The 25,111-nt window shown below is 40.6% G+C and overlaps 1 protein-coding gene across 1 annotated transcript; it reads left to right on the top strand.

The window, feature by feature from the left end:
* Window positions 1-392: 392 nt before the first annotated feature.
* scfd1 (sec1 family domain containing 1) lies at window positions 393-24,500 on the top strand. The gene is made up of 25 exons (XM_054613596.1): window positions 393-491; window positions 1,550-1,620; window positions 1,799-1,887; window positions 2,006-2,096; window positions 3,115-3,237; window positions 3,510-3,597; window positions 4,053-4,142; window positions 4,728-4,783; window positions 5,339-5,424; window positions 5,559-5,658; window positions 7,033-7,172; window positions 8,548-8,638; window positions 9,353-9,426; window positions 10,750-10,831; window positions 11,408-11,504; window positions 11,667-11,737; window positions 17,722-17,801; window positions 17,985-18,047; window positions 19,046-19,121; window positions 20,754-20,807; window positions 22,204-22,256; window positions 22,367-22,400; window positions 22,869-22,934; window positions 23,391-23,459; window positions 24,296-24,500. Exons 1-25 carry the CDS (start codon window positions 461-463, stop codon window positions 24,317-24,319), a joined length of 1,899 nt encoding a protein of 632 aa, XP_054469571.1. The 5' UTR covers window positions 393-460; the 3' UTR covers window positions 24,320-24,500.
* Window positions 24,501-25,111: the final 611 nt, after the last annotated feature.

Raw genomic sequence — 25,111 nt, 5'->3', positions numbered from 1 at the left:
TAGTATGTATATAAATCTGAATACTTCTTGTAATTATTTTATTATATATGTGTATGTATATAAATATATATGTGTATGTATATATATGAATATTTATATATAGATATGTATTTATATATAGATATTTTTCTATATATATATATAAATACATATCTATATATAAATATATATATATATATATATATAAATACATATATATATATATATATATATTTATATATATATATATATATATATATATATATGCGGCAGAGTGAGACCTCTTTAAATATTTTCGTCTCTGAAAACAGCGACGTCTTAATTCTTTGCTCCCGGTTTCTTCTCTGAAAACCCGGCAGAGTGAGACCTCTTTAACATCTTTCCTCCTTGCTGGTGCCTGAGAACCCGTCAGAGTGAGCCCTCTCTTCATTTACCGCCTCTCCGACGGGCTCCTGCCACGTCATCACTGACAACATCCAACATGGCGGCGTCCGTCCGGGAGAAGCAGACAGGTTCGTGAGGCTGGTTGAATACGTCATCAGCGGTTATTCTCCTCACACTGCACCCCACGACCAGACCAGATGTTGTTATTGTTATTATTATTATTATTGTTATTATTGTTTAACCCGCAGACTAGCCTGGGAGCTAACAGCTAGCTGGTGTTAGCTAGTGAAGCTAGTGAAGCTAGCTGTCTGAACACACACAGGCTTTGACAGGTACAGGACTACAAAACTACATGACTACATGACTACATGACTACAGGACTACATGACTACATGACTACATGACTACATGACTACATGACTACAAAACTACAGGACTACAGGACTACATGACTACAGAACTACATGACTACAGGACTACAAAACTACAGGACTACATGACTACAGAACTACAGGACTACATGACTACAGGACTACATGACTACAGGACTACAAAACTACATGACTACAGGACTACATGACTACAGGACTACATGACTACAGGACTACATGACTACATGACTACAGGACTACATGACTACAGGACTACATGACTACAGAACTACAGGACTACATGACTACAGAACTACATGACTACAGGACTACAGAACTACAGGACTACATGACTACAGGACTACATGACTACAGAACTACATGACTACAGGACTACAGGACTACAAAACTACAGGACTACATGACTACAGAACTACAGGACTACAGGACTACAGAACTACAGGACTACATGACTACAGGACTACATGACTACAGAACTACAGGACTACAAAACTACAAAACTACAGGACTACAGGACTACAAAACAATAACACACGTTTACAGAGGGAGCATAGGACATAGGGAGCATAGGACTGAGGGAGCATAGGACATAGGACATAGGGAGCATAGGACAGAGGGAGCATAGGACTGAGGGAGCATAGGACTCATGTTGTTCCCACTTAATAAACTAGATTCTGGGCCGCTCTCTAAAGTGGACGAAGGTCATGTGACGGTGTGTGTGTGTGTGTGTGTGTGTGTGTGTGTGTGTGTGTGTGTGTGTGTGTGTGTGTGTGTGTGTGTGTGTGTACCTGCAGTGGCTCTGAGGCGGATGCTGAACTTCAACGCTCCTCCTCTGAAGAACACAGCATCTGAGCCAGTATGGAAGGTAACGATGATAAACAGACAGTGACATTATGGGATGTTCCTGCACCATGGCAACCAAAGAACTACAAAACTACAGCTGCTCACGTTGTCAGGTTCTGTCTGTTCTAGTGTGAAAAAGGAAGTTACTGTGTTTGAATGATCATGTGTGTGTGTGTGTGTGTGTGTGTGTGTGTGTTCAGGTGTTGATATACGACAGGTTTGGCCAAGACATCATCTCCCCTCTGCTGTCCGTCAAAGAGCTGAGAGACATGGGCATCACCCTGCACCTGTGAGAGACGCACACGTCCACAATAAAGCGGTTTATCTCTGAAAACGTCCTCACAAAGACAGAAAGTCTTCTTCATTTAAACAACGCGCTAAATAGACTTTGTGTGTTTTTATTCAAGTCTGCTTCACTCGGACCGAGAGCCCATCCCGGATGTTCCAGCCATCTACTTCATCATGCCAACAGAGGAGAACATCGACAGGATATGCCAGGTACACACACACACACACACACACACACACACACACACACACACACACACACACACACACACACACACAGACTAACAATCAAACGTTAAAGCGCTGTCAGGAGCATGCCATGCCAAACAGACGGATATATAGAGACCGTTGCTAGGCAACAGTTGGTTCCATGTTTTACTTGTTATTTTTTTACTAATTATTTTTAAATAAATATTTAACTTTATTTAATTTAATTTAATTTAATTGTATTTAATTGTATTTCTTTGTATTTAATTTTATTTAATTTTATTACATTTTGTATATATATAACTTTGTTAAGGTTACATGTGTTTATGCTGGGACAACATTCCCCCAAAAATGTATTTGACTATATGTTTATGTCGATTTCCTGATTGTTCTGTTTTGTTGCTTAAAAATAGAAAAAATTAATTAGGGAAAAAAAACCGTGAAATGGTTTATAACCCTAAAGCCAACCACACAAAGAATAAGAGGAAGATTGTGGCCAATCAGAAGCCTGAAAGTCGCTGTTAACAGAAGGTTAACGGGGCGGCTGTGAATGAGGTTCCCGTAACCACAAGGTTGGTGGTTCAAACCCTCTACCGGCAACATGCCGAGGTGTCTTGAGCGAGACACCTAACCCCAAGTTGCTCCCCGATAGCCCACTGCTCCTCCGGGATGGGTTAAATGCAGAGAAATAATTTCCCCATTGTGGGACTAATAAAGGATTGATTATTATTATTATTATTATTACCTGGCCGCAGTGGTGCGTCTGGGTCGTGGGAGCGCTTGATTATGTAGCAGGGACCTCCGTAGCTCGTTCTGACGCTGCTCTTCCTCACTAAAGAGGAGGAGGAACTCTACTTTTATGTGTAAACATGAAAGTAAAGTCCAGGCAGAAGGTCAGAACCAGCTCTTTTTAGTCCACGTCGCCTCGTGTTTAAAATAAACGTGTGGACCAGAAGTCAGTACGGCGTGAACGTGGATCATCATCTTTACACGGATAACAAAAATGTTTTCTTCTGTTCAGGACCTGAGGAACCAGCTGTACGAGTCCTACTTCCTCAACTTCATCTCCGCCATCAGCAGAAGTAAACTGGAGGACATCGCCAGCGCTGCTCTGGCTGCTAACGCTGTCGCCCAAGTCACCAAGGTTACCATGGTTACGCTGGTCATTTTTACAGGCTGATGGTGTTACTATTCTTTTTATTAGTAATACTCTTATTATGTCGCAGCACCAGAGTTCCTTAGATCTGATTGTTCTGCTCTTTCTTCTCATTTTGGAAATAAATATATTGTTATTGTAGAAATAAATCACATCATCAGAATTAAATGTTATAAAATATCATATTATCCCCCTCTGCACAGCGTACACTGTTTGATAAATTGTGCGTGTGTGTGTGTGTGTGTGTGTGTGTGATCCAGGTGTATGATCAGTACCTGAACTTCATCACTCTGGAAGATGACATGTTCACCCTCTGCCATCAAAACAAGGAGCTCATCTCCTACCATGGTAACACACACACACACACACACACACACACACACACACACACACACACACACACACACACACACACACACCGGTAACATCTCTAAAAAAAACACAAAGGATTATGGGTGGAGTGAGGTTTACTAAAAAGCCACTATGTAAACATTAATAGAACTCTGTCCAATAAACAAGCTGCACCTGAGTCACGTGACCTTTTCTTAACTCCTGAATGGCTTGTGATTGGTCCGTTTAAACCCACTAAAAATACAGTTTCCCTAAAGATCATGGCATTCATTTAATCCAAGTAACCTGTGTGTCTCACCTTCATGTCTCACTTTCGTGTCTCACCTTCGTGTCTCACCTTCGTCTTACCTGTGTCTCACCTTCTGTCACCTGCTGTCTCACATTCGTGTCTCACCTGCGTGTCTCACCTTCATGTCTTACCTATTTCTCTCACCTGCCTGTCTCACCTGCAGCCATCAACAGAGCAGACATCCAGGACACAGACATGGAGGCCATCATGGACACCATCGTGGACAGTCTCTTCTGTTTCTTCGTCACTCTGGGTGAGTTTGTAGCTCAGTATGGTTCGTTAGCGGTCCATGCTACTTTTTTGTAGCTAGCTCTGTCGCCTCTCAGCAAGAGGAACCCGGGTTCATTTCCCGGGCTAGATGGACCTTCTGTGTGGAGTTTGCATGTTCTCCCACGTGTCAGCATGGGTTCTCTCCGGGTTCTCCGGCTTCCTCCCACAGTCTAAAGACATGCAGCTGAGGTTAACTGAAGACTCTAAATTGCCCGTAGGTGTGGATGTGAGTGTGAGTGGTTGTCTGTCTCTATGTGTCAGCCCTGTGATAGGCTGGTTACCTGTCCAGGTGAACCCTGCCTTCAACCAATGACAGCCGGGATCGGCTCCAGTCCCCCCTTATAAGTAAAAAAAAGTTTTAATTTCTTATTATATCCTGGTTGAAACTGTTCTCTCAGTGTGGTTTTGTTTCTGTCCACCAGGTGGAAGTGTTCACTCAAATCTCAAAAACCTTCAGTCAGAGTGATCCCATTATGGATGATGAAAACCCAGCAGTCCTTGTTATGTGTCGAGCAGGATGAGACTGTACTTAAAGGGGTCGTGTGGTTGTTTTGTTGGTTTCGTTCAGGTGCGGTGCCGATCATTCGCTGTCCCCGTGGAAACGCAGCAGAGATGGTCGCCGTGGTGAGTTCACGCTGACGTAATGTCATCTGATTGGTTCAATGACCGACTGTCAACCTTTTTATTCAGGTTGAAGTCAGACGTAAAAAAAACGTTAAACTCTTCAGACATGATGCAAGCAGACATGTTTGTAGTTTTTACACCTTTTTTTAAAAACAATTTTCAGCTGTAAAATTGGCTCGTTCAGTTTAAATGAGGAAATGCACACAAGTACTATATTCCCAAAATGATTTTTAAGATGTAAATTAATGATCTTATCATTGTATGGTTTGGTGATATGATGATACTTACATTCCATTTAATACACTTTAACTTTAAATTGTATTAAATGACTAATTGTATGGTAAAATGGTATCAATATGACGAAAAACAACTTTATTTTATATTGTACTTTATTTACAGGATTCATCAACAACACACATTCCTCTCTGATAAACAGTTTCTCATTCCAATTTCCAGAAGCTTTCCTATATTTAAATATAAAGTTAGATATACAGTAATAGAGGATGTTATCCATATTGTGCTGGAGAACGTCTGAACCGGGGTTCTGTGTTGTAGAAGTTGGATAAGAAGCTCCGTGAGAACCTGCGGGACGCCAGAAACAGTCTTTTCACCGGAGACAACATGGCCGCCGGACAGTTCAGGTAAACAATCTGTTAAAACTGAAACAGTGTGGGGTCATGGGGAAACTCCACTTCCCATAATGCAGCGCTGTGTGTCAGTAAGAGGTCAGACGTGGCTCTATGTGTGTGTGAGCTGATTCTCTTCCCCTCTCCAGTTTCCAGAGGCCTCTGTTCGTCCTGGCAGATCGTAACATGGACATGGCCACGCCCCTCCACCACACCTGGACCTATCAGGCGCTGATCCACGACGTCCTGGTGAGCTGTCAATCATACACATAAAATGTTATAAATAGCTACTACAAAAGGATTTTTAAATTTTTGTTTTTGTAGAAACTCGCATTTTCTTTTGCTGTCTGACTTCCTGTCTGTGTCTCTCAGCTCCAATCCCATTGGCTCCTACTAAAGACATTAATCTTTATGATCACAAATCAGTAATCTCCTAAAACAGCTGGTCATTGTGGTTTTTATCAAAGAAACGGGAGGAAATAGTGACTTTGTTGGGGTCTATTTTCCGCGGCGGATTAATCCACATTTGGTGCTCTAGTCAGTATTTGTGGCAGCAGGATGGTGTGTGTGGGATCAGGTTGTTGTACACACACAATACTCGTTAGGAGTCAAAGCTGGTTTGAGTCTCAACATTATTTCTGAGAGAATGGAGCAGCTCAGCAAAGACCTTTAACCTTTAAAACAGACATGAAGCAGCAGCTCCTGTTTGTAGTTTGAGGGCAGATTCCGTTTAAAACGCATTTGTGTCAGGGATCTCCAAACACACACACACACACACACACACACATTAATTCATGCAGAGCCAGAGCACTGTCAGCGGTTGTGGCAGCAGATTAATAACTTTTGAACAGAATTAATAATTATTTAAAAACGGCCGTACGCATCTTGCAACAAGTCGGAGAGAGACGTGTTGCTGCAGTCAAGAAAATAAACCATGAAGTTGATTTGTTTTGGAAGCAGGTGACATAACTAGATTTGTATCTTTTGACGTCTGGTCCAGGATCCAGGCTCTGATCTGGTTTCTGTTGTGGCCCCGTTCTGCCAGCTCCCTCTGCGACGCTGGTCCAGATGGCAGCTCTCTCTCCCTCCCTCAGTCTCTTTCCTATAAACACGTCCGAGTCTGAACTCAGCCATCTACCACCCAGCAGGACACAAAAGCTCCCCTCTCATCCCTCGGCGTGTTTCCGTGACAACAGCCATATTATGATCTGCTGCTGAGGATCTGTTCCGCTTCTGGCCTCTGTCAGGGTCCACTGTGGTGTCTTTGGTCTGGACTTCATCCCAGATATGTTGAACACAGCAGCGCTCTCAGGGCTTCTCCTGCTGGTGTCAGATCAGGTTTTTTATTCATTAAGTGTCTCAGAATCTCCTCTAGGATTTTGGGACTGTAAACTGAAGTTACATTATGAAATAATTGTTTTTTCTTTCTGCATTCAGAAGACTTAAGGAGCTGATTTAGATCATTTAATGCAGTAAAAACAAGTACTAGTACAGAGAACGGCCTCGGCTGTGGGTTTATGATGAGCTACTTACAGACTGGCAGGACTCTAACCTGCCAAAACAACCACTAGAGCCAACCGTTATGGATATATGTGTGTTTTGTTCTGTGTGTGTGTCCACCAGGACTACCAGCTCAACAGGGTGGTGATGGAGGAGGGGGCGGGGGCCGAGCCATCACCCGCCGGCGCCAGACCAAAGAAGAAGAACAGAAAGGCCTACGACCTGACTGCTGCCGACAAGTTCTGGCAGAAACACAAGGGCAGGTGAGTTGTACTGGAGGAAGGGTTGGAAGAAGAAGAGGTGGGGTTTGATTTTAAAGAGGATTTAAGTCCTTAGTTTTGGTTCAGCCTTTAAATATTGGGCCCTTTTATAATATCAAGTATTTTATCCAATTTGAGACTGATTTTGCTCTAAATGTCTTGCATTGTGGACATTTGGTATATTTTGTTTTCATTTACCCTCTATATGTTCACTCTTTACCTCGGGATAAATAGTTATTTTGCTGAAAATACAATCTAAGAGAAAAAGAGAATTTTAGTCCTTGAAGAGCTGCTATCTTTGTTCAAAAGCAATATATTTCATATCTGAATCTTTTTAAAACCAAAAGAAAAAGATGTTCATTCTAACATACACATGAATTAATTAACATTTAATTAATAAAAAAAAAAGTATCTGTTTTTTTTACACTTGCAAAGATTATTTCTTACCAGCGTTATTGTTTTTTCTACAAATGAATGCACTGAGTCATTGCTGTATAACTTTGGCTCACAACAAAGTGTAAATATGCAAATTTAGTTCATTTTCGAACACATACAGGTCAGTATAAAGGCTTTAAAAGTCCGGATTCACAGAGGCATTTTAAGTTTAACGATAAGCGAGACCGCCTGACAATAATAAGAAACATTATGGAGAGAGCTGGCTAACGTTAGCCCTCCTGACTATTATTAAATATCATTAGTATTTTTTAATAGTTGGTAAATTATTGATAATAAAAATGCTCTATTACAATTAAAATCATGTTGGATGCTACCGGCTTGGCACCAATGTGAGTTCAGCAGCGTAATTACCTGTCTCCCTTTTTATAGGTTCTTTGGGTCGTTTTGGATTAGGTCTAATTGTTCTTGGGTCTGTTTGAAACAGGTCTGACTTTTCGAGGATCCCTCTTGGATCAGGACTTTATTGAAAATAAATTACCCCAAGTTCATTTTAACATTCAATCTAAAATTTCCCCGAAACATTTCAGATTTGTGCAGTATGAATCAAGATATTAAACAATGCACCTGCAGATTAATCGACACATGAAGGTCATTCTGCTGGAAAAGGTGCTCTGGGAAATTATTTTACATTATTATTATTATTGGTATTATTAACTTCTGATTATATACAAAAACACAAAATGATCTCATTAGAGCCATTAGGTGCAACTCATAAAATCACAAGTTATGCCTATATGCTGATGATATCTTATTCTACTGGACAAACCTTTCTGTCCAACTGGAGTGCTGATGTTGGGGACAAACCCTTAAGGTTTCCAGTTTTGTGATTGGCTCGATGTTAATGCATGTTTTTATAAGAAGTACAAAGTCAGAAACTCATTTGTTGGTTATAAGTTGAGCGTGCAGTGTTGTTGTGTTACAGTCCGTTCCCAGAGGTGGCGGAGTCGGTCCAGGAGGAGCTGGACACCTACAGAGCCCAGGAGGACGAGGTCAAACGCCTGAAGAGCATCATGGTGAGGAACACACATCACGGTAGTCGAAATGGTCAACAAATGGCCTGTGGTTAACTAGCTGAAACTCAAGTCTAAGTCAGAGGTCACATCTGAGTCACAAAGGTCAATTTCAGGGGTTCAATGTGTAGTCAAATCAGGTTCAATTCCCTGAGCGCATGTGATCACAAAGTTGAACCTGCTTCTCTCAGACAATCCCTGAGATCACGTCCAAATCATCAAGATGATGTCCAAGTTTGAAAGGTCAAATCTAAACCTTATACGAGCTTTCAGAGTCCCTCGGTCATGTTTTAGTCCTCAAGACAAATTCCAAGTCTCTAAAGGTGATATCTAAACCTTCAAGAGCTTTTCCGAGTCCTTGAGTCATGTTTTAGTCCCTGAGATCACCTCAAAGTTGTCAAGACAATGTCCAAGTCTCTACGATGTTGCCTAAGTCACAACAGGTTCTTTTTTAAATTTACATATCCAAGTCACCAAGATAAAGTCTCTCCCTTTAACTGCATTTTCCACGTACCATTGGTCACGTCCGAGTCCCTGATGTCCCTTCTGTGTCTCCGAGGTAACGTCCCAAAATCTCATGTTCAAGATCTCCAAGTTCGAATGAAACAATGTAGATATGTCGAGTTAATATCGAAGTTGACTGGGTCCTCCTACAGTGTCCAGTTGGTACCAGTTGATCCCAGTTCAGTATTGTTTGTCCACTTTTTTTGTCTGCAGGGTTTGGAGGGAGAAGATGAAGGAGCCATCAGCATGCTGTCAGACAACACAGCCAAGCTCACCTCTGCTGTCAGGTACCGACTCCCCTTCATTCACCAACATCATCACAGCTTCTAGATGTGCTGCTCACCATCTTAAATAAACTGGAGCAGTTTAGTTCTGTTCCATTAAATTACACCTCACACAATGATACTATAATAACTTTATTCATGTAGCAACCTTTAATGCAGTCTACCTTTTATACAGAGATGATGGAGTTATTAAAGGAATAGTTCACCCAAAAGCATTATAAATGTGATATAGCACTCGCCTCCCAAGGCTCTTTATGGTCCAAGAAACAGTTCTCCTAATAAATGGCTTTAAAGAAAACAGTGAAGCCTTGAATTCCGCGATTTTGCCGCGACCTTCTTGGATTACGTCCGTCGCCATCATGTTTTTCTGCAACCAGTGAACAGGAAGTGACCATATTTGGACTGAGGAGGAGTGATGTAGAGACGGCGTATACGTCTCTGGTGTCGACCTGTCAATCAGTGTGTAGCCCCGCCCTAAAGCATCCCCTGCTTTATGGTCTGTTTGACTCTAAATGGAGCATCATTTACTAAATGAACATCATGCTGTATTGAAGAAGACTTGAAACTAGAGATTGAGACCATAAACTCATGTTTACAATGTTTACTGAGGAGTCCAGAGAGATCAGAGGAAGGGCGTCTACAGTTTAGGGCCCAAAGAAACAGAAAGATGTTTTTATGAGAAACATAAAAGCAACTGATGGAAGGTTAAATCAGACCTTAAAGAAACGGGGAGATAATTACATCTCATTTTCTTTATTTAGGCAGCCTGGTAAGAAGAGCGTTTCTGCTGATTGTAATAAGAGAATAAATCAACTGTTTGGCATCGAGTCTTAATGTGTTGACTGACGGCAGCTTCTCTCCGTCTACTTTTCATCCTCCAAGTGGAATCTCCGATTCAGCTTGTTTACCTTTTAAATGACTTGATGACTAACTCTGTTTTGGTGGAAAAGGGAGTTCCAGTGAGGTGCCCTTCACCAAATCCCCAAACAAACATCTGCTCCATCAGATCACGGTGTTCCTGAGAATTCCACTCAGTGAAAGGTCACTAAATATATGAAGCAAACATGTAGTCGTGTTTCACTTCTGCCTCCTGTGGCCAGAATGAGTATTACAACAACAACAACTTTTAAACAGATGGATAAAAAACAACTTTATCAAGGCAAAACCCTTTTTAACAGTAGATAAAACAGTTTAGATCAGACTTAGAAAATGGATTCAGCAGGATTAATTTGTGTGTGTGTGTGTGTGTGTGTGTGTGTGTGTGTGTGTGTGTGTGTGTGTGTGTGTGTGTGTGTGTGTGTGTGTGTGTGTGTGTGTGTGTTGCAGCTCTCTGCCTGAGCTGCTGGAGAAGAAGAGGCTGATCGACCTGCACACCAACGTGGCCACGGCCGTCCTCGACCACATCAAGGTACGCCCGCGCCACGCTCCCGCCAATCCACGCTCCCGACCAATCACACAGCTCCGTTTGATCCAACGGGTATTATCAGTCACTACATTAGTCCATACAGCAGTATTAATTCACACAATATCTACAGTAGTAATAATACACAATATCTACAGCTGTATTAGTACATAATATATACAGCAGTATTAGTACACAATGTATACAGCAGGATTAGTACAGTATTACAAGTATTAGTATACAGTTTATACAGCAGTAAAGGTACCCAATATCTTCAGGAGTATTAATAAACAGTATCTACAGCAGTATTAATACACAGTATACACTGCAGTAAAAGTGCATGATATCTACAGCAGTTTAAGTACACAGTATCACAGTGAAGCAGTATTAGTACACAGTATACACAGCAGTTTTAGTACACAGTATCTGAAGCAGTATTAGTACACAGTATCTACAGTGGTATTGGTATATATAACAGAAGTAAGTACACAGTAGTACACAGTATTGGTATATAAAGAAGTACTAGGACACAAGTATTAGTACACAGAGTGAACAGTAACTCGATGCTGTTTGTGTCCTCAGAGTCGTAAACTGGACGTTTACTTTGAGTATGAAGAGAAACTGATGAGCAAGTCGACTCTGGACAAATCACTGCTGGACATCATCAGTGACCCCGACGGTATACACACACACACACACACACACACACACACACACACACACACACACACACACACACACACACACACACACACACACACAGTATTTTACTGTATCAGAAGATATTCTGGGAAATGTAGTGAGTCATACCTATATGACTTTAAATGTTCGTGTTTATCAGCTGGAACCCCCGAAGACAAAATGAGACTCTTCCTCATCTACTACATCACTGCTCAGCAGGCTCCTTCAGAGGTAACACACACACACACACACACACACACACACACACACACACACACACACACACACACACACACACACACACACACACACACACGCTGACTGACTGACCCCTTTCAAACAAACATTACTAAATAACCAGCTCAAACCACAACTTTTGATACAATTAATTTAAATAAGACAATGTAAAGAATTATAAAAACCACAGATTCTTCTTCAGTCTTCATCTCATAAAACACTTAATCTCTGAACTGTAACCACAACAACGTACCTGAATAAACTGATGCAACAACTGTGCAGCACACATGGACTTATGATACTTACATTTCTCTAAAGTCCTGGTTTATAGCTCGTCTTTCATTACTTCACAATTTAACACAAACTGTAGATGCAGCAGAATCTTTTCTTTTTCTGTATTTTTATTTCAGCATCTCATACAGTAATAAAGTAGCAATTTATTCAAGTTTTAGCACCAAAATTGAATATACTTAAAGTACCAAACGTAAATGCATATATGCTGAATAATGTATATTTTTTGATCACGTTGTTTTTTTTGCCACTGATACTAATTATACTAATGATCCATATTGTGAGATACAGATCCCTTTGTTGTTTGATTATAGCAGCTGGTCTACAAGGATCCAGATTTTTTTTTTTTGCTACCCTCCCAAAAATCATTTTAACGCTCTGAAGTCAGTAAACCATCAAAAATACTTAATGTTATACTTTTACTTTGTTTTAGTCATCTATAGTGTTTTTTTTCTTCCTAAAAATACACAATTCAAGTGATAAGGAAATAAAAGATTGTATTTTTTTATAGATTAAAACAAATCTTGTCATTATTAGTTTTAATGATGTATAATAATCTGCTTAGCGCTAGTGTTAGGAGGTTAAACAGCTCATAATTCATCTCTAATATAAATGTTATATTAATGTGAAAACATCTTCAAACTACTGGATTTATTCTAGTTTATCAACAACACTACATTTTACAGTTTACATGTGAACACATCATGATAACGTTATAATTTACCTTCAACCAATACTCATTTTCACTGAGCAGAGCCTGAACGCATCATAATGTAACTGAACTGAACCTCCTCCTGTTAGCCGTTAGCGGTGCTGCTAACGTTACTAGCTCTCCTGTTGATTTAAACACCGATTGGTTGTAATGTAACATTATCAGAGATCAGAGACTAGAAAGCATAAATGAAGTCCTGATCTCATATTTTAATGAATATTGGAGGATAACGATCTTCAGTAAACCTTTATTAACACTGTGATGGTTAACGTTGAACTGAAACCTTTTATGAATTTCCCCCAGTGTTGGGATGTATTAGGAGTTGTGTGAGAGCCCAGATGTGAGGGGTTTGTAGTTCAGTTTCTGTTCCTGCTGTGGTTCAGTTCTGTCAAAATCAAACCTCACACCGAAGAAGAGAGCGGTGACTCTTGGGAGAACTTTCTGCGTTCCTCCTGTGGTTTACTCTCAGGAACAAATCAAAGACACCGAGGAAAGAAGAAGAAAACAAAGCACATCAATGCTCCTCATTGTGTAGCAAGTTCACGAACGACATTAAATACGACTCATCAATCAACTTATTTCTTTAAGCCACATGACAAACGTTGACTCAACTTCCTCCAGCAACCGCTAACACAAATTCTGTTAGGGCTGAAGACGGGTACGTCACTTATTGGTTAAAGCGAACAAAAATAAAGAGAAATCGCTCAATATTCCTCTCAAGTTTTGTGTCATTGGATTCAAACAAACTTTAAAATTCACCGAAGACAGACCTCCAGTTCTTCCCATCGCTTGGCAGACGGTAGAAATGGTTTAGACAGACAAGCTGTGTCCCCAAAACCGCAGAACAGTGAGCGATGGACACGTTTTGGACACGCTTCTTCTTGGATCTAGTTTGATTATGAGCCATTGTGACAGAACAAAGACAATGGAACCCAAGCTCCTCTCAGAAAACAGAGACCCGGTTAGAGCAGGATCAGATTTGGTTTGGCAGAAAAAAGCCCTCCCATCCTTTATGAAATGACAGCGACTGTGATTGTTATTAGTTTCAGTTTGCTGGTAAAGATCTCATGGAGCAGGACTTTAGCCTGAGAAGTAGTGGTGTGACGGATCGTCATCCCATCACAGTTCAACAAACATGTGAACCTCAGATTAATTCCACAGTTTAACGTTAACCATCACAGTGTTAATAAAGTTTTACTGACGATCGTTATCCTCCAATATTCAGTAAAATATGAGATCAGGACATCATTTATGCTTTTCTAGTCTCTGATCTCTGATAATGTTACATTGTAAACAACGTTAGCAGCACCGCTCACGGCTAACAAACAGAGGTTCAGTTCAGTTACACTATGATGCGTTCAGGCTCTGTAGTGGTAGTATTGGTTGAAGGTAAATTATAACGTAATCATGATGTGTTCACACAAATGTAGTGTTGGTGATAAACTAGAATAAATCCAGTAGTTTGAAGGAGATGTTTTCACATTAATATAAAATAGATATTAGAGATGAATTATGATGTTTAACTTCCTAACACCAGCTCTAAGCAGATTATACTACATCCAGAAAAATACTCATGCAGAGATTTGTTTTAATCCATAAAAATACAATCTTTTTTTCATCATCATTTTAATTTTGTGTTTCACTATAAATTACTATAACAAAGTTTAAGTAATATTCAGTGTTTTTGATGGTTTACTGACTTCAGAGCATTGAAATGATTTTTCCGAAGTTGAAAAATAAAAAAAATTGTCTGGATCCTTGTAGACCAGCTGCTATAATCAAACCACAAAGGGATCTGTACCAGACAATATGGATCATCAACGATTAGTATCAGCGGTTCTAATGTGTGATACGATCAGATCTGTGAGACTGATGATGCGTTGTGGCCTACTTAGCATTCATGTGTCATCATGGTGTTTGCATTTATTCCATGAAGAAGTCCTGTGGTTTTCTTAACTCCCTGAACTCCAGAAAGTATTTGAATGAATCAGGACCAGAAAACCTTTGCCCAAACATTCAGAAGCAGTGAGTCAGTGGATCCAGGAGAGCTCAGCTGGTAAACCTGCAGAAATAATCAGAACAATCCATCTCAGTTATTCAGTCAGTGATCATTCAGTGTCGGGGAAACAGCCAAGACGTGAAAGCACGAGCCGTCGACATCCATCAGTGATGCCGTTGGACCCCTTCCTGTCAGTGACATCATCAGCTTTTCCTCCATTTGGTGGGAAAGTTGTTTTATTTCCGTGCTTCAGTTTCACAAAGAAATCAAAACAAACATCATAAGTTGTCTCCAGGTTGTCGTGGCGGCATGTCAGAAGACATTTACTTAAAGTTGAACTTCAATTTTCCAACGTGGCGCACAGATTCACTGAATATGGTCCAATTAATATCACTTAAGTTTGAACCTTGTAGCTCTGCTAGCAGTGAGGCTCCAGAATATCTGTCGGTAGTTCACCTTGGTCCAGTCTAAAATATCCAACTGATTAATAGATCACTATGAATTATGGTCGATCATTCATGTTCTTTCAGGATGAACTGTAATAACTGTTGATCCTCTGACTGTTCATCTAGAGCCGTCATCAGCTCAACATGTAGATGTGTCCAATACTTTGGTTTATGACCAAAACCCTGCAGAACTGATGACTTTCCCATCAGCCTCAGCTGGACTTGGTGTTTAGTGCTAATTAGCACATGTTCGCATGCTAACACTCTAGAGTAAGATGGTGAACATGGTAAACGTTCAACCCTCTAGACATCAGCATGTTAGTTTTGTTATAAATGTCAGTTGGCCTCCATGTTTAGTTGCCGCCTCTTCAGTGCATTTTCATAAATATACCGTTAATTAACATTTCTAAACATTACTGAAACGTAAAATATTCAGTGCAGCTGTTCAAGCAGCTAAATGATCTCCTATAGAAAAGAAAATGTTGGCTTTTGGTGATACAATTTAGTAGTTACAGGTGGTCGAACAAGACTGCATTAAAACAGTTATTAGTTATTTTGTCCATTAATGTACGTTTCTATTTTATAGTTATGTTCCAGCATTTGTTTATTTTAACGTCATGCACAAAAACACCAAAGCTACTTTGCAACGAATCTTTTTCCTGATTATATTTGAAAAATCTGAATCCTAGTTCTCGGCTACAGAGGTTACTTTTTATTTACTCTTTTTTTTCGTCATGGAAAGAAGGTTGTTGACAAACTCCGCCTCCTTCGACACCAGCACACCACCTGACCAATCACTGTGTTCCGTAAGGTTTTCTTTTAGATATCGGCAGATGCAGAAAGACTCGTTCAGACTCGGTTTGACGTTCCAACAGCTCCTCACGTCTGTTCTCGTCCTCTGCTGCCCAGAACTCACCCTCACTTTGTCTCTCACCCAGCTGAGAGACGGTTCCCCCCTCTCTCCCTTTCCCTCCCCATCTGTCATCCAGCTCTTGGCCTCCTGTCTTTTTCTATCCTTCTTCCTCTCCCTCCTTTGATCCATCTCACCCCTTTCTCCCTCGCCTCTACCTGCTGCAGAGTCTCCAGAGTGCTTCTCGGGTTTCTGACTGATGCGGTACAAAAACACTTCCACGTGGCTCAGCAGTCGCCCCTTATTGATCTCAGCGACGTCACCTTCACTAGCTGAACGTAGGAAATAGGATTGTTTTCGTCCTACAGTGCAAATACTGTGACGGATCCTCGAAACGTTTTTCCATCGTTGGTTCGGAGAGGCTTCTAAAATAACAGCTGACGTGGCGATGAACTCACGACTAAAAGCCAGCGCTGTTTGAGGGGATTTCGCAATAACTTTAAAGGAACACGCACGCTGAAGAAGTCCAACTGGAGTTAAGACGTTCATCTCCAGCAGAAAAGTTGAACCTGGTGCAACATTTGCAACCAAGTGAATAGGAATCAGGTTCTTTTTTTGAGGAATAACAATATAAATAGTAAGAGAAAAGGAAAAGAAAAAATTGTGCAGCAAAAGTCGTGAATCAGAAATTTACACTGGAAAATGTGTAAAATATTTTTTTTTTCAAAAAGGATTGAATGTGCAAATGTTCACAATATAACGTATAAAGAAATGCATGTAGGCATTTGTTTTATTAAGTATTTCTACTTCGCTATCATTGCAACATTAAATTAGTAAAATCTTGTCTCATTGTATTATTAAAATAAAATAAATGTTTCTGTTAGTGATGGATCATAAACACAGACGGGCTCATTTCAGTCTGAACGTTTGATTTAAAAAGTTAAGAATCAGAGGTTACAGCTGTGTTGTAGTCCTTTTGTGTGGCAGCCATATTGTTTTAGAACCGCACAGTCGTCATCTTTTCTAACTGCAGGTCACATGACATGAACAGACCCAACACAACTTAACGGAAACCATCCATTCCAGAGTGAACCTGTAAAGTAAAATAACGTCATTCTCTACTTCACAAGCGAGTAGAGAACTACGGTGGCCTTCAGGGGACATAAAACCTGCAAAGGTCTCTCTCTAGAGTCAGTGTTTGGTTGGACTGTAGGACTCGTTCTAAGCTAACGAAAACACAACGACTCTTAGTTTCAGCTCATTAGTTTCACGTATAAAACATAAATATTACATTTCTGCCAATTGTTCTAAACACTACACACTGGCCCTTTAACAACTTTTGTCCTCCGGAAATTTGAATTTTCACACAGTATTTTACTAACTAATTTGTTAGCCTGCTAATATGCTAAACACGACATAGCATAAATCCAGCTTGTGTAGTATCTTCCTCCACAAACAGAGCTTCTTCTTTGTTTGACACCCTCTCTTTAATTAACAGGTTGTCTTTATAAGCTATGTAATATAAGCTTTTGAGGTTTAAAAGTTTCTCCCTTTCAGATCGTGATTTCAGTATAAAAACAACGACTGGCACATTGCGAGGTAGAATATCGTGAATGAAATCTCTGGGAGAGTTCATGTTTTATCTCTTCTTGAGTTTATTGTGTATCGTCTGTGTTTCAGTCGGACTTGGAGCAGTACAAGACGGCTCTGTTGGACGCAGGCTGCGACCTTTCACCTCTCAACTACATCAAACAGTGGAAGTAAGTCTCTGTTTTAACTTTTATGTTTTTCAACTAGACTCAAACAAACTGGATTTATGTCCTTCAGCCGTATTTCAACAACACCTCAGCTTGAAGAGAGCAAGTTTCAGTAACGTGTAGTCTCAGTTCTGAAAAATGAATTCTGAATAAAATGTAATTCTGGTTTCCTCTCATCTTCTCCAGGGCGTTTACCAAGATGGCCGCCACCCCGGCTAACTACGGCAACAGTGGAGTCAAACCCATGGGGTGAGATACTAACATGAGATGCGTCTTTAATGAAGAAGAAACACTTCTAAAACTCCTTCAATCCTCAAATAAATGCACACTGTAAAATAAAAACCAGCGTATTTTATCCCAAAAAGATAGTTTATGCTCTTTAAGGGTGAGTTATGATTATTGATTAAAACCCTGAGGAGAGTTTGTGTTGTGATTCAGCAGCAGTTTCTCCACAACAGCTGAGAAAAAAATGACTGAAGACCATAATCAAGAAATACTGTCATACTTATAATACTCATGAAGCTGCCTTTGAGCAAGGCACTTTCCAAAATAAAACAAAAAGCTACATTTTAACATTTATTCTCTTTAACTGTAGATTTTAGATCACATCTGTTTTCTCACCCCTTTCATTTTAAAAACCTTTATATTTGTAATTCCGAGTTCATGTTTTTAAACTTTCTGTTTTAGTCCCATTTAGTTTTTTTTAATCACTTTTATTGACTTGATGTTTTGATGCCTTTTTGTGAATTAATTTTGTATTTTCTGTGTTTAACAAACAAAAAAACCCTTTTTATAAACACAACGGTGCTTCTTTAAGATCGTAATGTTTTTGTTCTGTTAAACTAAAGGTCCGCTGACTCGCTTTTTCTCAGCTTTCTTTCACACCTCACTGTCTTCATCATCAGCTGTCATAGTGCTGCTTTCACTTGTTGAAGCATTTTTATCCATTAATTCAAAATAGGGCTAGTGTTCAGACTACCAGACTAACCTTGTTCTCCTCCTCCTCCTCCTCCTCTTCTACCCTTCCTCCTCCCCCTCTTCCTCCTCTTCTTCCTCATCCCCCTTCTCCTCCTCCCATTCCTCCTCTTCCTCTTTCTCCTCTTTCTCCCCCTACTCCACCCCATCTTCCTTTCCCTCCTCCCCTTCCTCTTTCACCACTTCTCCTCTTCGTCCTCCTCCTCTCCTCTCCTCCTCCTCCTCCTCCTCCTCCTCCTCCTCCTCCTCCTCCTCCTCCTCCTCCTCCTCAGGCTCTTTTCCAGAGTGATGAACACCGGCTCCCAGTTTGTGATGGAGGGAGTGAAGAACCTGGTGCTCAAACAACATGTGAGTGAAACTCTTTCTGCTGCCGGAGAATCAACACGACTTCATCCAAACATCATCTGATCACAACAAACCTCAACCCGTCAAAGTTACTGATTAACGGTTTCTGGCGGCCTGAAGGGTTGACTGGACGTGTGATGTTGGTGTTTTAAAGGGTCGGTTTGGATCCAAGAGTCGCACAAACCAACCGACGGCTGCAGCAGTAGAGCAGCAGCTCCTGTGTTCTCAGAGGTTAAATGACTGTTTTTGTGAATGAAGTCTGGTGTCTATGAAGAGAGCGTAGAAGACAGATTCAGTTCGCAGTGGTTCGGCTCTAAGACAACAGGAAATAAGGGAAGCACACATGAGGGTTTCACTAAAAGACCTTAGTTTTATCGAAGTAAACTGAGGTAATGATAAATAAAGTACACGACGGATCAAAAGTCTAGAGCACAAGGTGGGAAAAGTATCGTGGTTCTGCATCAAACATCCTGACCAGCAGCAATGGTATTGATGATGATGATGATGAAGAACCTGGCAGAAACATGATGTTATTTATAATCATCAAGGCCGTGTCTGTTTTCTACATCCAGAGGTTTGCAGAGCTGCCAGAACTTCACAAAACTCTCCATCAGACGGAGCTGATGACACTCTGGGACTTCTTCCACATTCACACGTCCAATATTTTGTAAAAATAGCTGCTCGCCACGTTTACTGAGAACAGAATCAAAACAAAACAAAGATTCCCGGAGTAATGTAAATACAATGAAAAATATATTTTGGTTTCATAGTTTTTCAAACCATCCTCTACAAGTCGTACACAGATGGGATCTAGATGGACACTGCTTCTGTTTTTGGTCACTGATATTTAAAAGTCTCTCTTTCAAAAGTCACCAGACTCTATTGGAAAAAACTTATTGTGTGACTTTGGTGAATCCAAATCCAAAAAACAAACTCCCTTCAGATAAACTTTTTTTTTCAAGAGCTTTCTGTTTTTCAGCTCCAACTATATCTGATCTTTTTGTCATTTCACAACACTCCCGTCCCAGCGACGCTCCTCTGTTGCACCAGTAAAAAAAGATCAATTAGAGATTCCACATGAAGAAGTCCAGCAGCCTGCATCAGTTTATCAGTAGAAGAAGAGAGATTCCTTCCTCTGAGGAGCATGGGGAAGGAAGGAAGGAGCTTTAGACAGACCAGCCATCAGGATTCTGTCCATGTTTTTAATAAGTAATTGCCCCCACCCAACTAAGTTTGACAGAAGCCCTGAGAAGCAAAAAACAAAATCCTGGTGATGCACAAGTCTGATCTAAATGCTTTTCTCTCCAGTTTTATGACTTAAGAGCAGGTGAAAAAGGGTTTTGCAAGGTGAAAATTATTATTGTTGTTGTTGTAATACCTAATTGGGCCACAAGAGGCAACACTACCTCATGTCATCGTGTTACTCAGTCTTTTTTAAACGTACATATATTATGTGTTAAGTAACGTAAATTAAACGTCACCTGCTTTAAATCCTTTTTAGAACATGAGGTAGTCGTGTACTTCAGCCTCTTGTGGCCGAAACGAGTATTACAACAACAAACGCTTGTTGTTTTTCACAGGAAGGCTTCCGTACCGTTAAAGTGTGCATAATAAATAAATAAATCTGTCTTCCAGAACCTTCCAGTCACTCGGATCCTGGACAACCTGATGGAGATGAAGTCGAACCCTGTGAGTTTTCTTTCTCTCTTCTCTTCTTTTAGTCGTCTTATTATCATCGCTTTATCAAACAAACAGGAGGAAATAGAGACTTTGTTGGGGACTATTTTCAGCGGCGGATGAATCCACATTTGGGGCTCTACTGAGTGTTTGTATGTGGGATTCTAAAAGTATAAAAGTTTGTGTGTTGATGGTGATGAAGAGATTATATTACCAACTCACACACACACAGTTTAACACACACAAGAAGGTCAATAGTGATGATGATGATGATGATGATGATGTTGAGCAAATTTTTTGATTTGGCTCCTCAGCTCATGTAGTCATCTGACCGTGCACACACACACACACACACACACACACACACACACACACACACACACACACACACACACACACACACACACACACACACACACTGAGGACAATCTGATAGAGGAAGAATGTGACTTCTATTTCTTTCATCTTCATCCCAGTCCTGTCTCCCTCCTCCTCCTCCCCCCCCCGGTTCACAACAACAGGATCTTTGTTGGTCGTCTGTAACTGCAGATGCTGAGAAACCTGGTGTGTGTGTGTGTGTGTGTGTGTGTGTGTGTGTGTGTGTGTGTGTGTGTGTGTGTGTGTGTGTGTGTGTGTGTGTGTGTGTGTGTGTGTGTGTGTGTGTGTGTGTGTGTGTGTGTGTGTGTGTGTGTGCAACCAAAACATTTCAAGAAAACTCACAGGGTAAAAATGTATCAAATATCACTTCATGCAAAGAGCTCATCTGATGAAGTTAATTCAATGAAAGTTGTATTTTCGAGTTGGAAAGAAAGTTGGAAAAATTGAAGCAAGTTTGTTTGGCCTAACAATGTTTCATTTATCACTTTATTATTTACTTTTTATAAGGTTTTCTTTTAAAGAACACAAACAAAAGAGATTATTGCCGTAATCGAGCAGCCTCAATCTGTATACATCAAATAAACTATAGAGACAGTTAATATGATGTATATACTCATATATATGTATATATACATCATATAAACTGTCTTTATAGTTAATATGATGTATATATATTCTCATATATATGTATATATACATACATCATGTGAAGTGAAAGCAGACGGAGGTTTACCTCTCCGTAGAAACAGGCGGCTGATGGAAGAGGAATGAGGCGACTCTGAGCTGCTGCTGATCAGAACTCTGATCCACTTCAGTCTCTGCAGGTGGGTCAGGTCTGAACTGGAGAGAACTCCAAACCTGAAGTCACCTTGACTGGAAACACAGCAGCTCAGAACCAGCTGACTGTAAAGACGTCGGATTAAAAAATAGCTTTTTTTCCTTCAGTTCAGGGAATGTTAGAATGTTTCTAATGGAGATCCAAAGCAGACGCAGATGAATGAATCAGCTGTTTGTCTCTCTGATCCTCCAGGAAACAGACGACTATCGGTACTTTGACCCAAAGATGCTGCGAGGCAGCGAGAGGTACCACTCCGACTAATCCTTCTTATCAAAGTATTTCAACTCTCAGTAACTGCTAGAAAGTTCAGGGATGTCTCACCGTCTCCCCTCTTCTTCTTCTTCTTCTTCTTCAGCTCCATTCCCAGGAACAAGAACCCGTTTCAGGAGGTGAGTTCACTCCGATATTTAAACGGATGTTGAAAAGGAAATAAAAGACTGACTGGAATTAATTCAGTTAATTCATCTTCACATACAAGCTTTACCTTTTATAACCCGATAAAAAGAGTCTGCTGTTCTACTGGGTCCTAATAAATCAGTAATAAGTATTATAATAATATAAATGCCAACAAGGACCTTCACCTGACCAGATGTGAAACAAAAAGACATTAATAATAGAAAACAAACCTTCATAGACAGAAAATAAATATTTTTAAAAACATCATTAAATCAGAAATAAATCAAGAGAGTTTGTTTGCTGTTAAAATATCCCCCAGAAAATGATATTAGAAAAATACATAACAAATAAAACAAAAACATTATATTTAGTAATCGAAGAAATGTGAGTACGAGATGTTATGGATTGAAAAACAAACTTGCAGGGCATGATGGGTATTATTGATGTCGATGTTGTTTCAGGCCATCGTGTTCGTGGTAGGAGGAGGAAACTACATCGAGTACCAGAACCTGGTGGACTACGCCAAGGTACTGTAATACGGCTAGTACTACTACACGTTACTCCTCTCATTCTGTGTACAGTAAGTCATCTGTTATCATGAAGTGAAAAATTATAAAATGTTCTAGTGGATGTTTTTTTCGTTATTGGATGTTTGATGAATCGTTTTAGAATTTCAGGTTTGTCATAAAAAAAAGAGAAAAAACTTCATCAAAATTTGATATTAGAGACGCACATTTTCAAGACAAAACCTGAAAAACTGTTCAGACCGACCTCATCACACCACAGACGCCGTCGCCGTGTTTCACACCTACAGTGGACGATCAGTTCTACTTTTTATGCAACGAGGAAATACTGTTGATCAGAACTTTGAAGAGACATTGAAGAAAACAACAGACACATTAGAGTTATTTTCTTGTAAATTTAACAGATTGTTTCTCTTAAGTGCTCTTAAACACGTTGATTTAAAGTTTCTCTGTTTTCAGGTCAAACAGGGGAAGAAGGTCGTTTACGGCTGCAGTGAACTCTCCAACGCTGCTCAGTTCACCAAACAGGTGAGACCTGTCCTCCTGTCCTACACCTGTCCTCCTGTCCTACACCTGTCCTTCTGTCCTACACCTGTCCTTCTGTCCTACACCTGTCCTCCTGTCCTACACCTGTCCTTCTGTCCTACACCTGTCCTACACCTGTCCTCCTGTCCTACACCTGTCCTACACCTGTCCTTCTGTCCTACACCTGTCCTTCTGTCCTACACCTGTCCTCCTGTCCTACACATGTCCTCCTGTCCTACACATGTCCTCCTGTCCTACACCTGTCCTTCTGTTGTTCACCTGTCCTCCTGTCCTACACCTGTCCTTCTGTTGTTCACCTGTCCTCCTGTTGTCCTCCTGTCCTTCTGTTGTCCTCCTGTTGTCCTCCTGTCCTTCTGTTGTCCTCCTGTCCTCCTGTTGTCCTCCTGTCCTTCTGTTGTCCTCCTGTCCTCCTGTTGTTCACCTCTCCCCTGTCCTTCACCTGTCCTCCTGTTGTCCTTCTGTCCTCCTGTCCTCCTGTTGTCCTCCTGTCCTTCACCTGTCCTCCTGTTGTCCTCCTGTCCTTCACCTGTCCTCCTGTTGTCCTCCTGTCCTCCTGTTGTCCTCCTGTCCTCCTGTTGTTCACCTCTTCCCTGTCCTTCACCTGTCCTCCTGTTGTCCTCCTGTTGTCCTCCTGTCCTCCTGTCCTCCTGTCCTCCTGTCCTCCTGTTGTTCACCTCTCCTCCTGTCCTCCTGTTGTTCTCCTGTCCTCCTGTTGTCCTCCTGTCCTCCTGTTGTCCTCCTGTTGTCCTCCTGTCCTTCACCTGTCCTGTTAAACTCAGAACAGTCCGCTCTCTGACCTCCTCCCTTTGTCTCCACAGCTCTCCCAGCTCGGCCAAAAGTGACGTGGACACCTCCAGTATGTGAACCTCTCTGTCTGTCTCTGGAGATCAGCGGATCTCTTTATTCCAGTTGTTTTGTATTAAACTCTTTTTTTCTGTAAATGACTAAACATTTCCCGTCTTCATTGTAATTTCTGTCTCTTCCACTCAGCACTAATAAAGCTAATAAAACAGTTGCGACTCACGTCAGACTATTTCTGTTTTTCTGAGAGGATCAGATGATCAGCGGTTTGATAGAAAACCAAAGAGCCTCGGGAGGTGATCTTTACACAACTTGTTTTGTTCTGCTGCTGCTGCTGCTGCTGCTGCTGCTGCTGCTGTGTGTGCTGCTGTGTGTGTGTGTGTGTGTGTGTGTGTGCAACCAAAACATTTCAAGAAAACTCACAGGGTAAAAATGTATCAAATATCACTTCATGCAAAGAGCTCATCAGCTGGAGTTTTTCACATCTGATAAAGTTAATTCAATGTCTCTAAAAGACAATGAAAGCTGTATTTTCGAGTTGGAAAGAAAGTTGGAAAAATTGAAGCAGATTTGTTTGGCCTAACAATGTTTCATTTATCACTTTATTATTTACTTTTTATAAGGTTTTCTTTTAAAGAACACAAACAAAAGAGGAGGAAAAGCTCATTTAAAATGGAAAGATGTGCCTTTAAAGTAAGTATTTAACTGCTACAGTATATATATGTGTATATATATATCTATATGTATATATTTATTGTATATATATAGTTGACACATAATAATGTGTGTTTTCGTCTGCAGCAGCTTCAACTTTCTGCCTCATTTAGCTCATC

This window comes from Anoplopoma fimbria, chromosome 15 (assembly GCF_027596085.1).
Source record: "Anoplopoma fimbria isolate UVic2021 breed Golden Eagle Sablefish chromosome 15, Afim_UVic_2022, whole genome shotgun sequence".
In the NCBI taxonomy this organism is placed as follows: Eukaryota; Metazoa; Chordata; class Actinopteri; order Perciformes; family Anoplopomatidae; genus Anoplopoma; species Anoplopoma fimbria.
The sequence above is the reverse complement of the archived record's forward strand: the minus strand, read 5'-3'. Positions and strand labels throughout refer to the sequence as shown.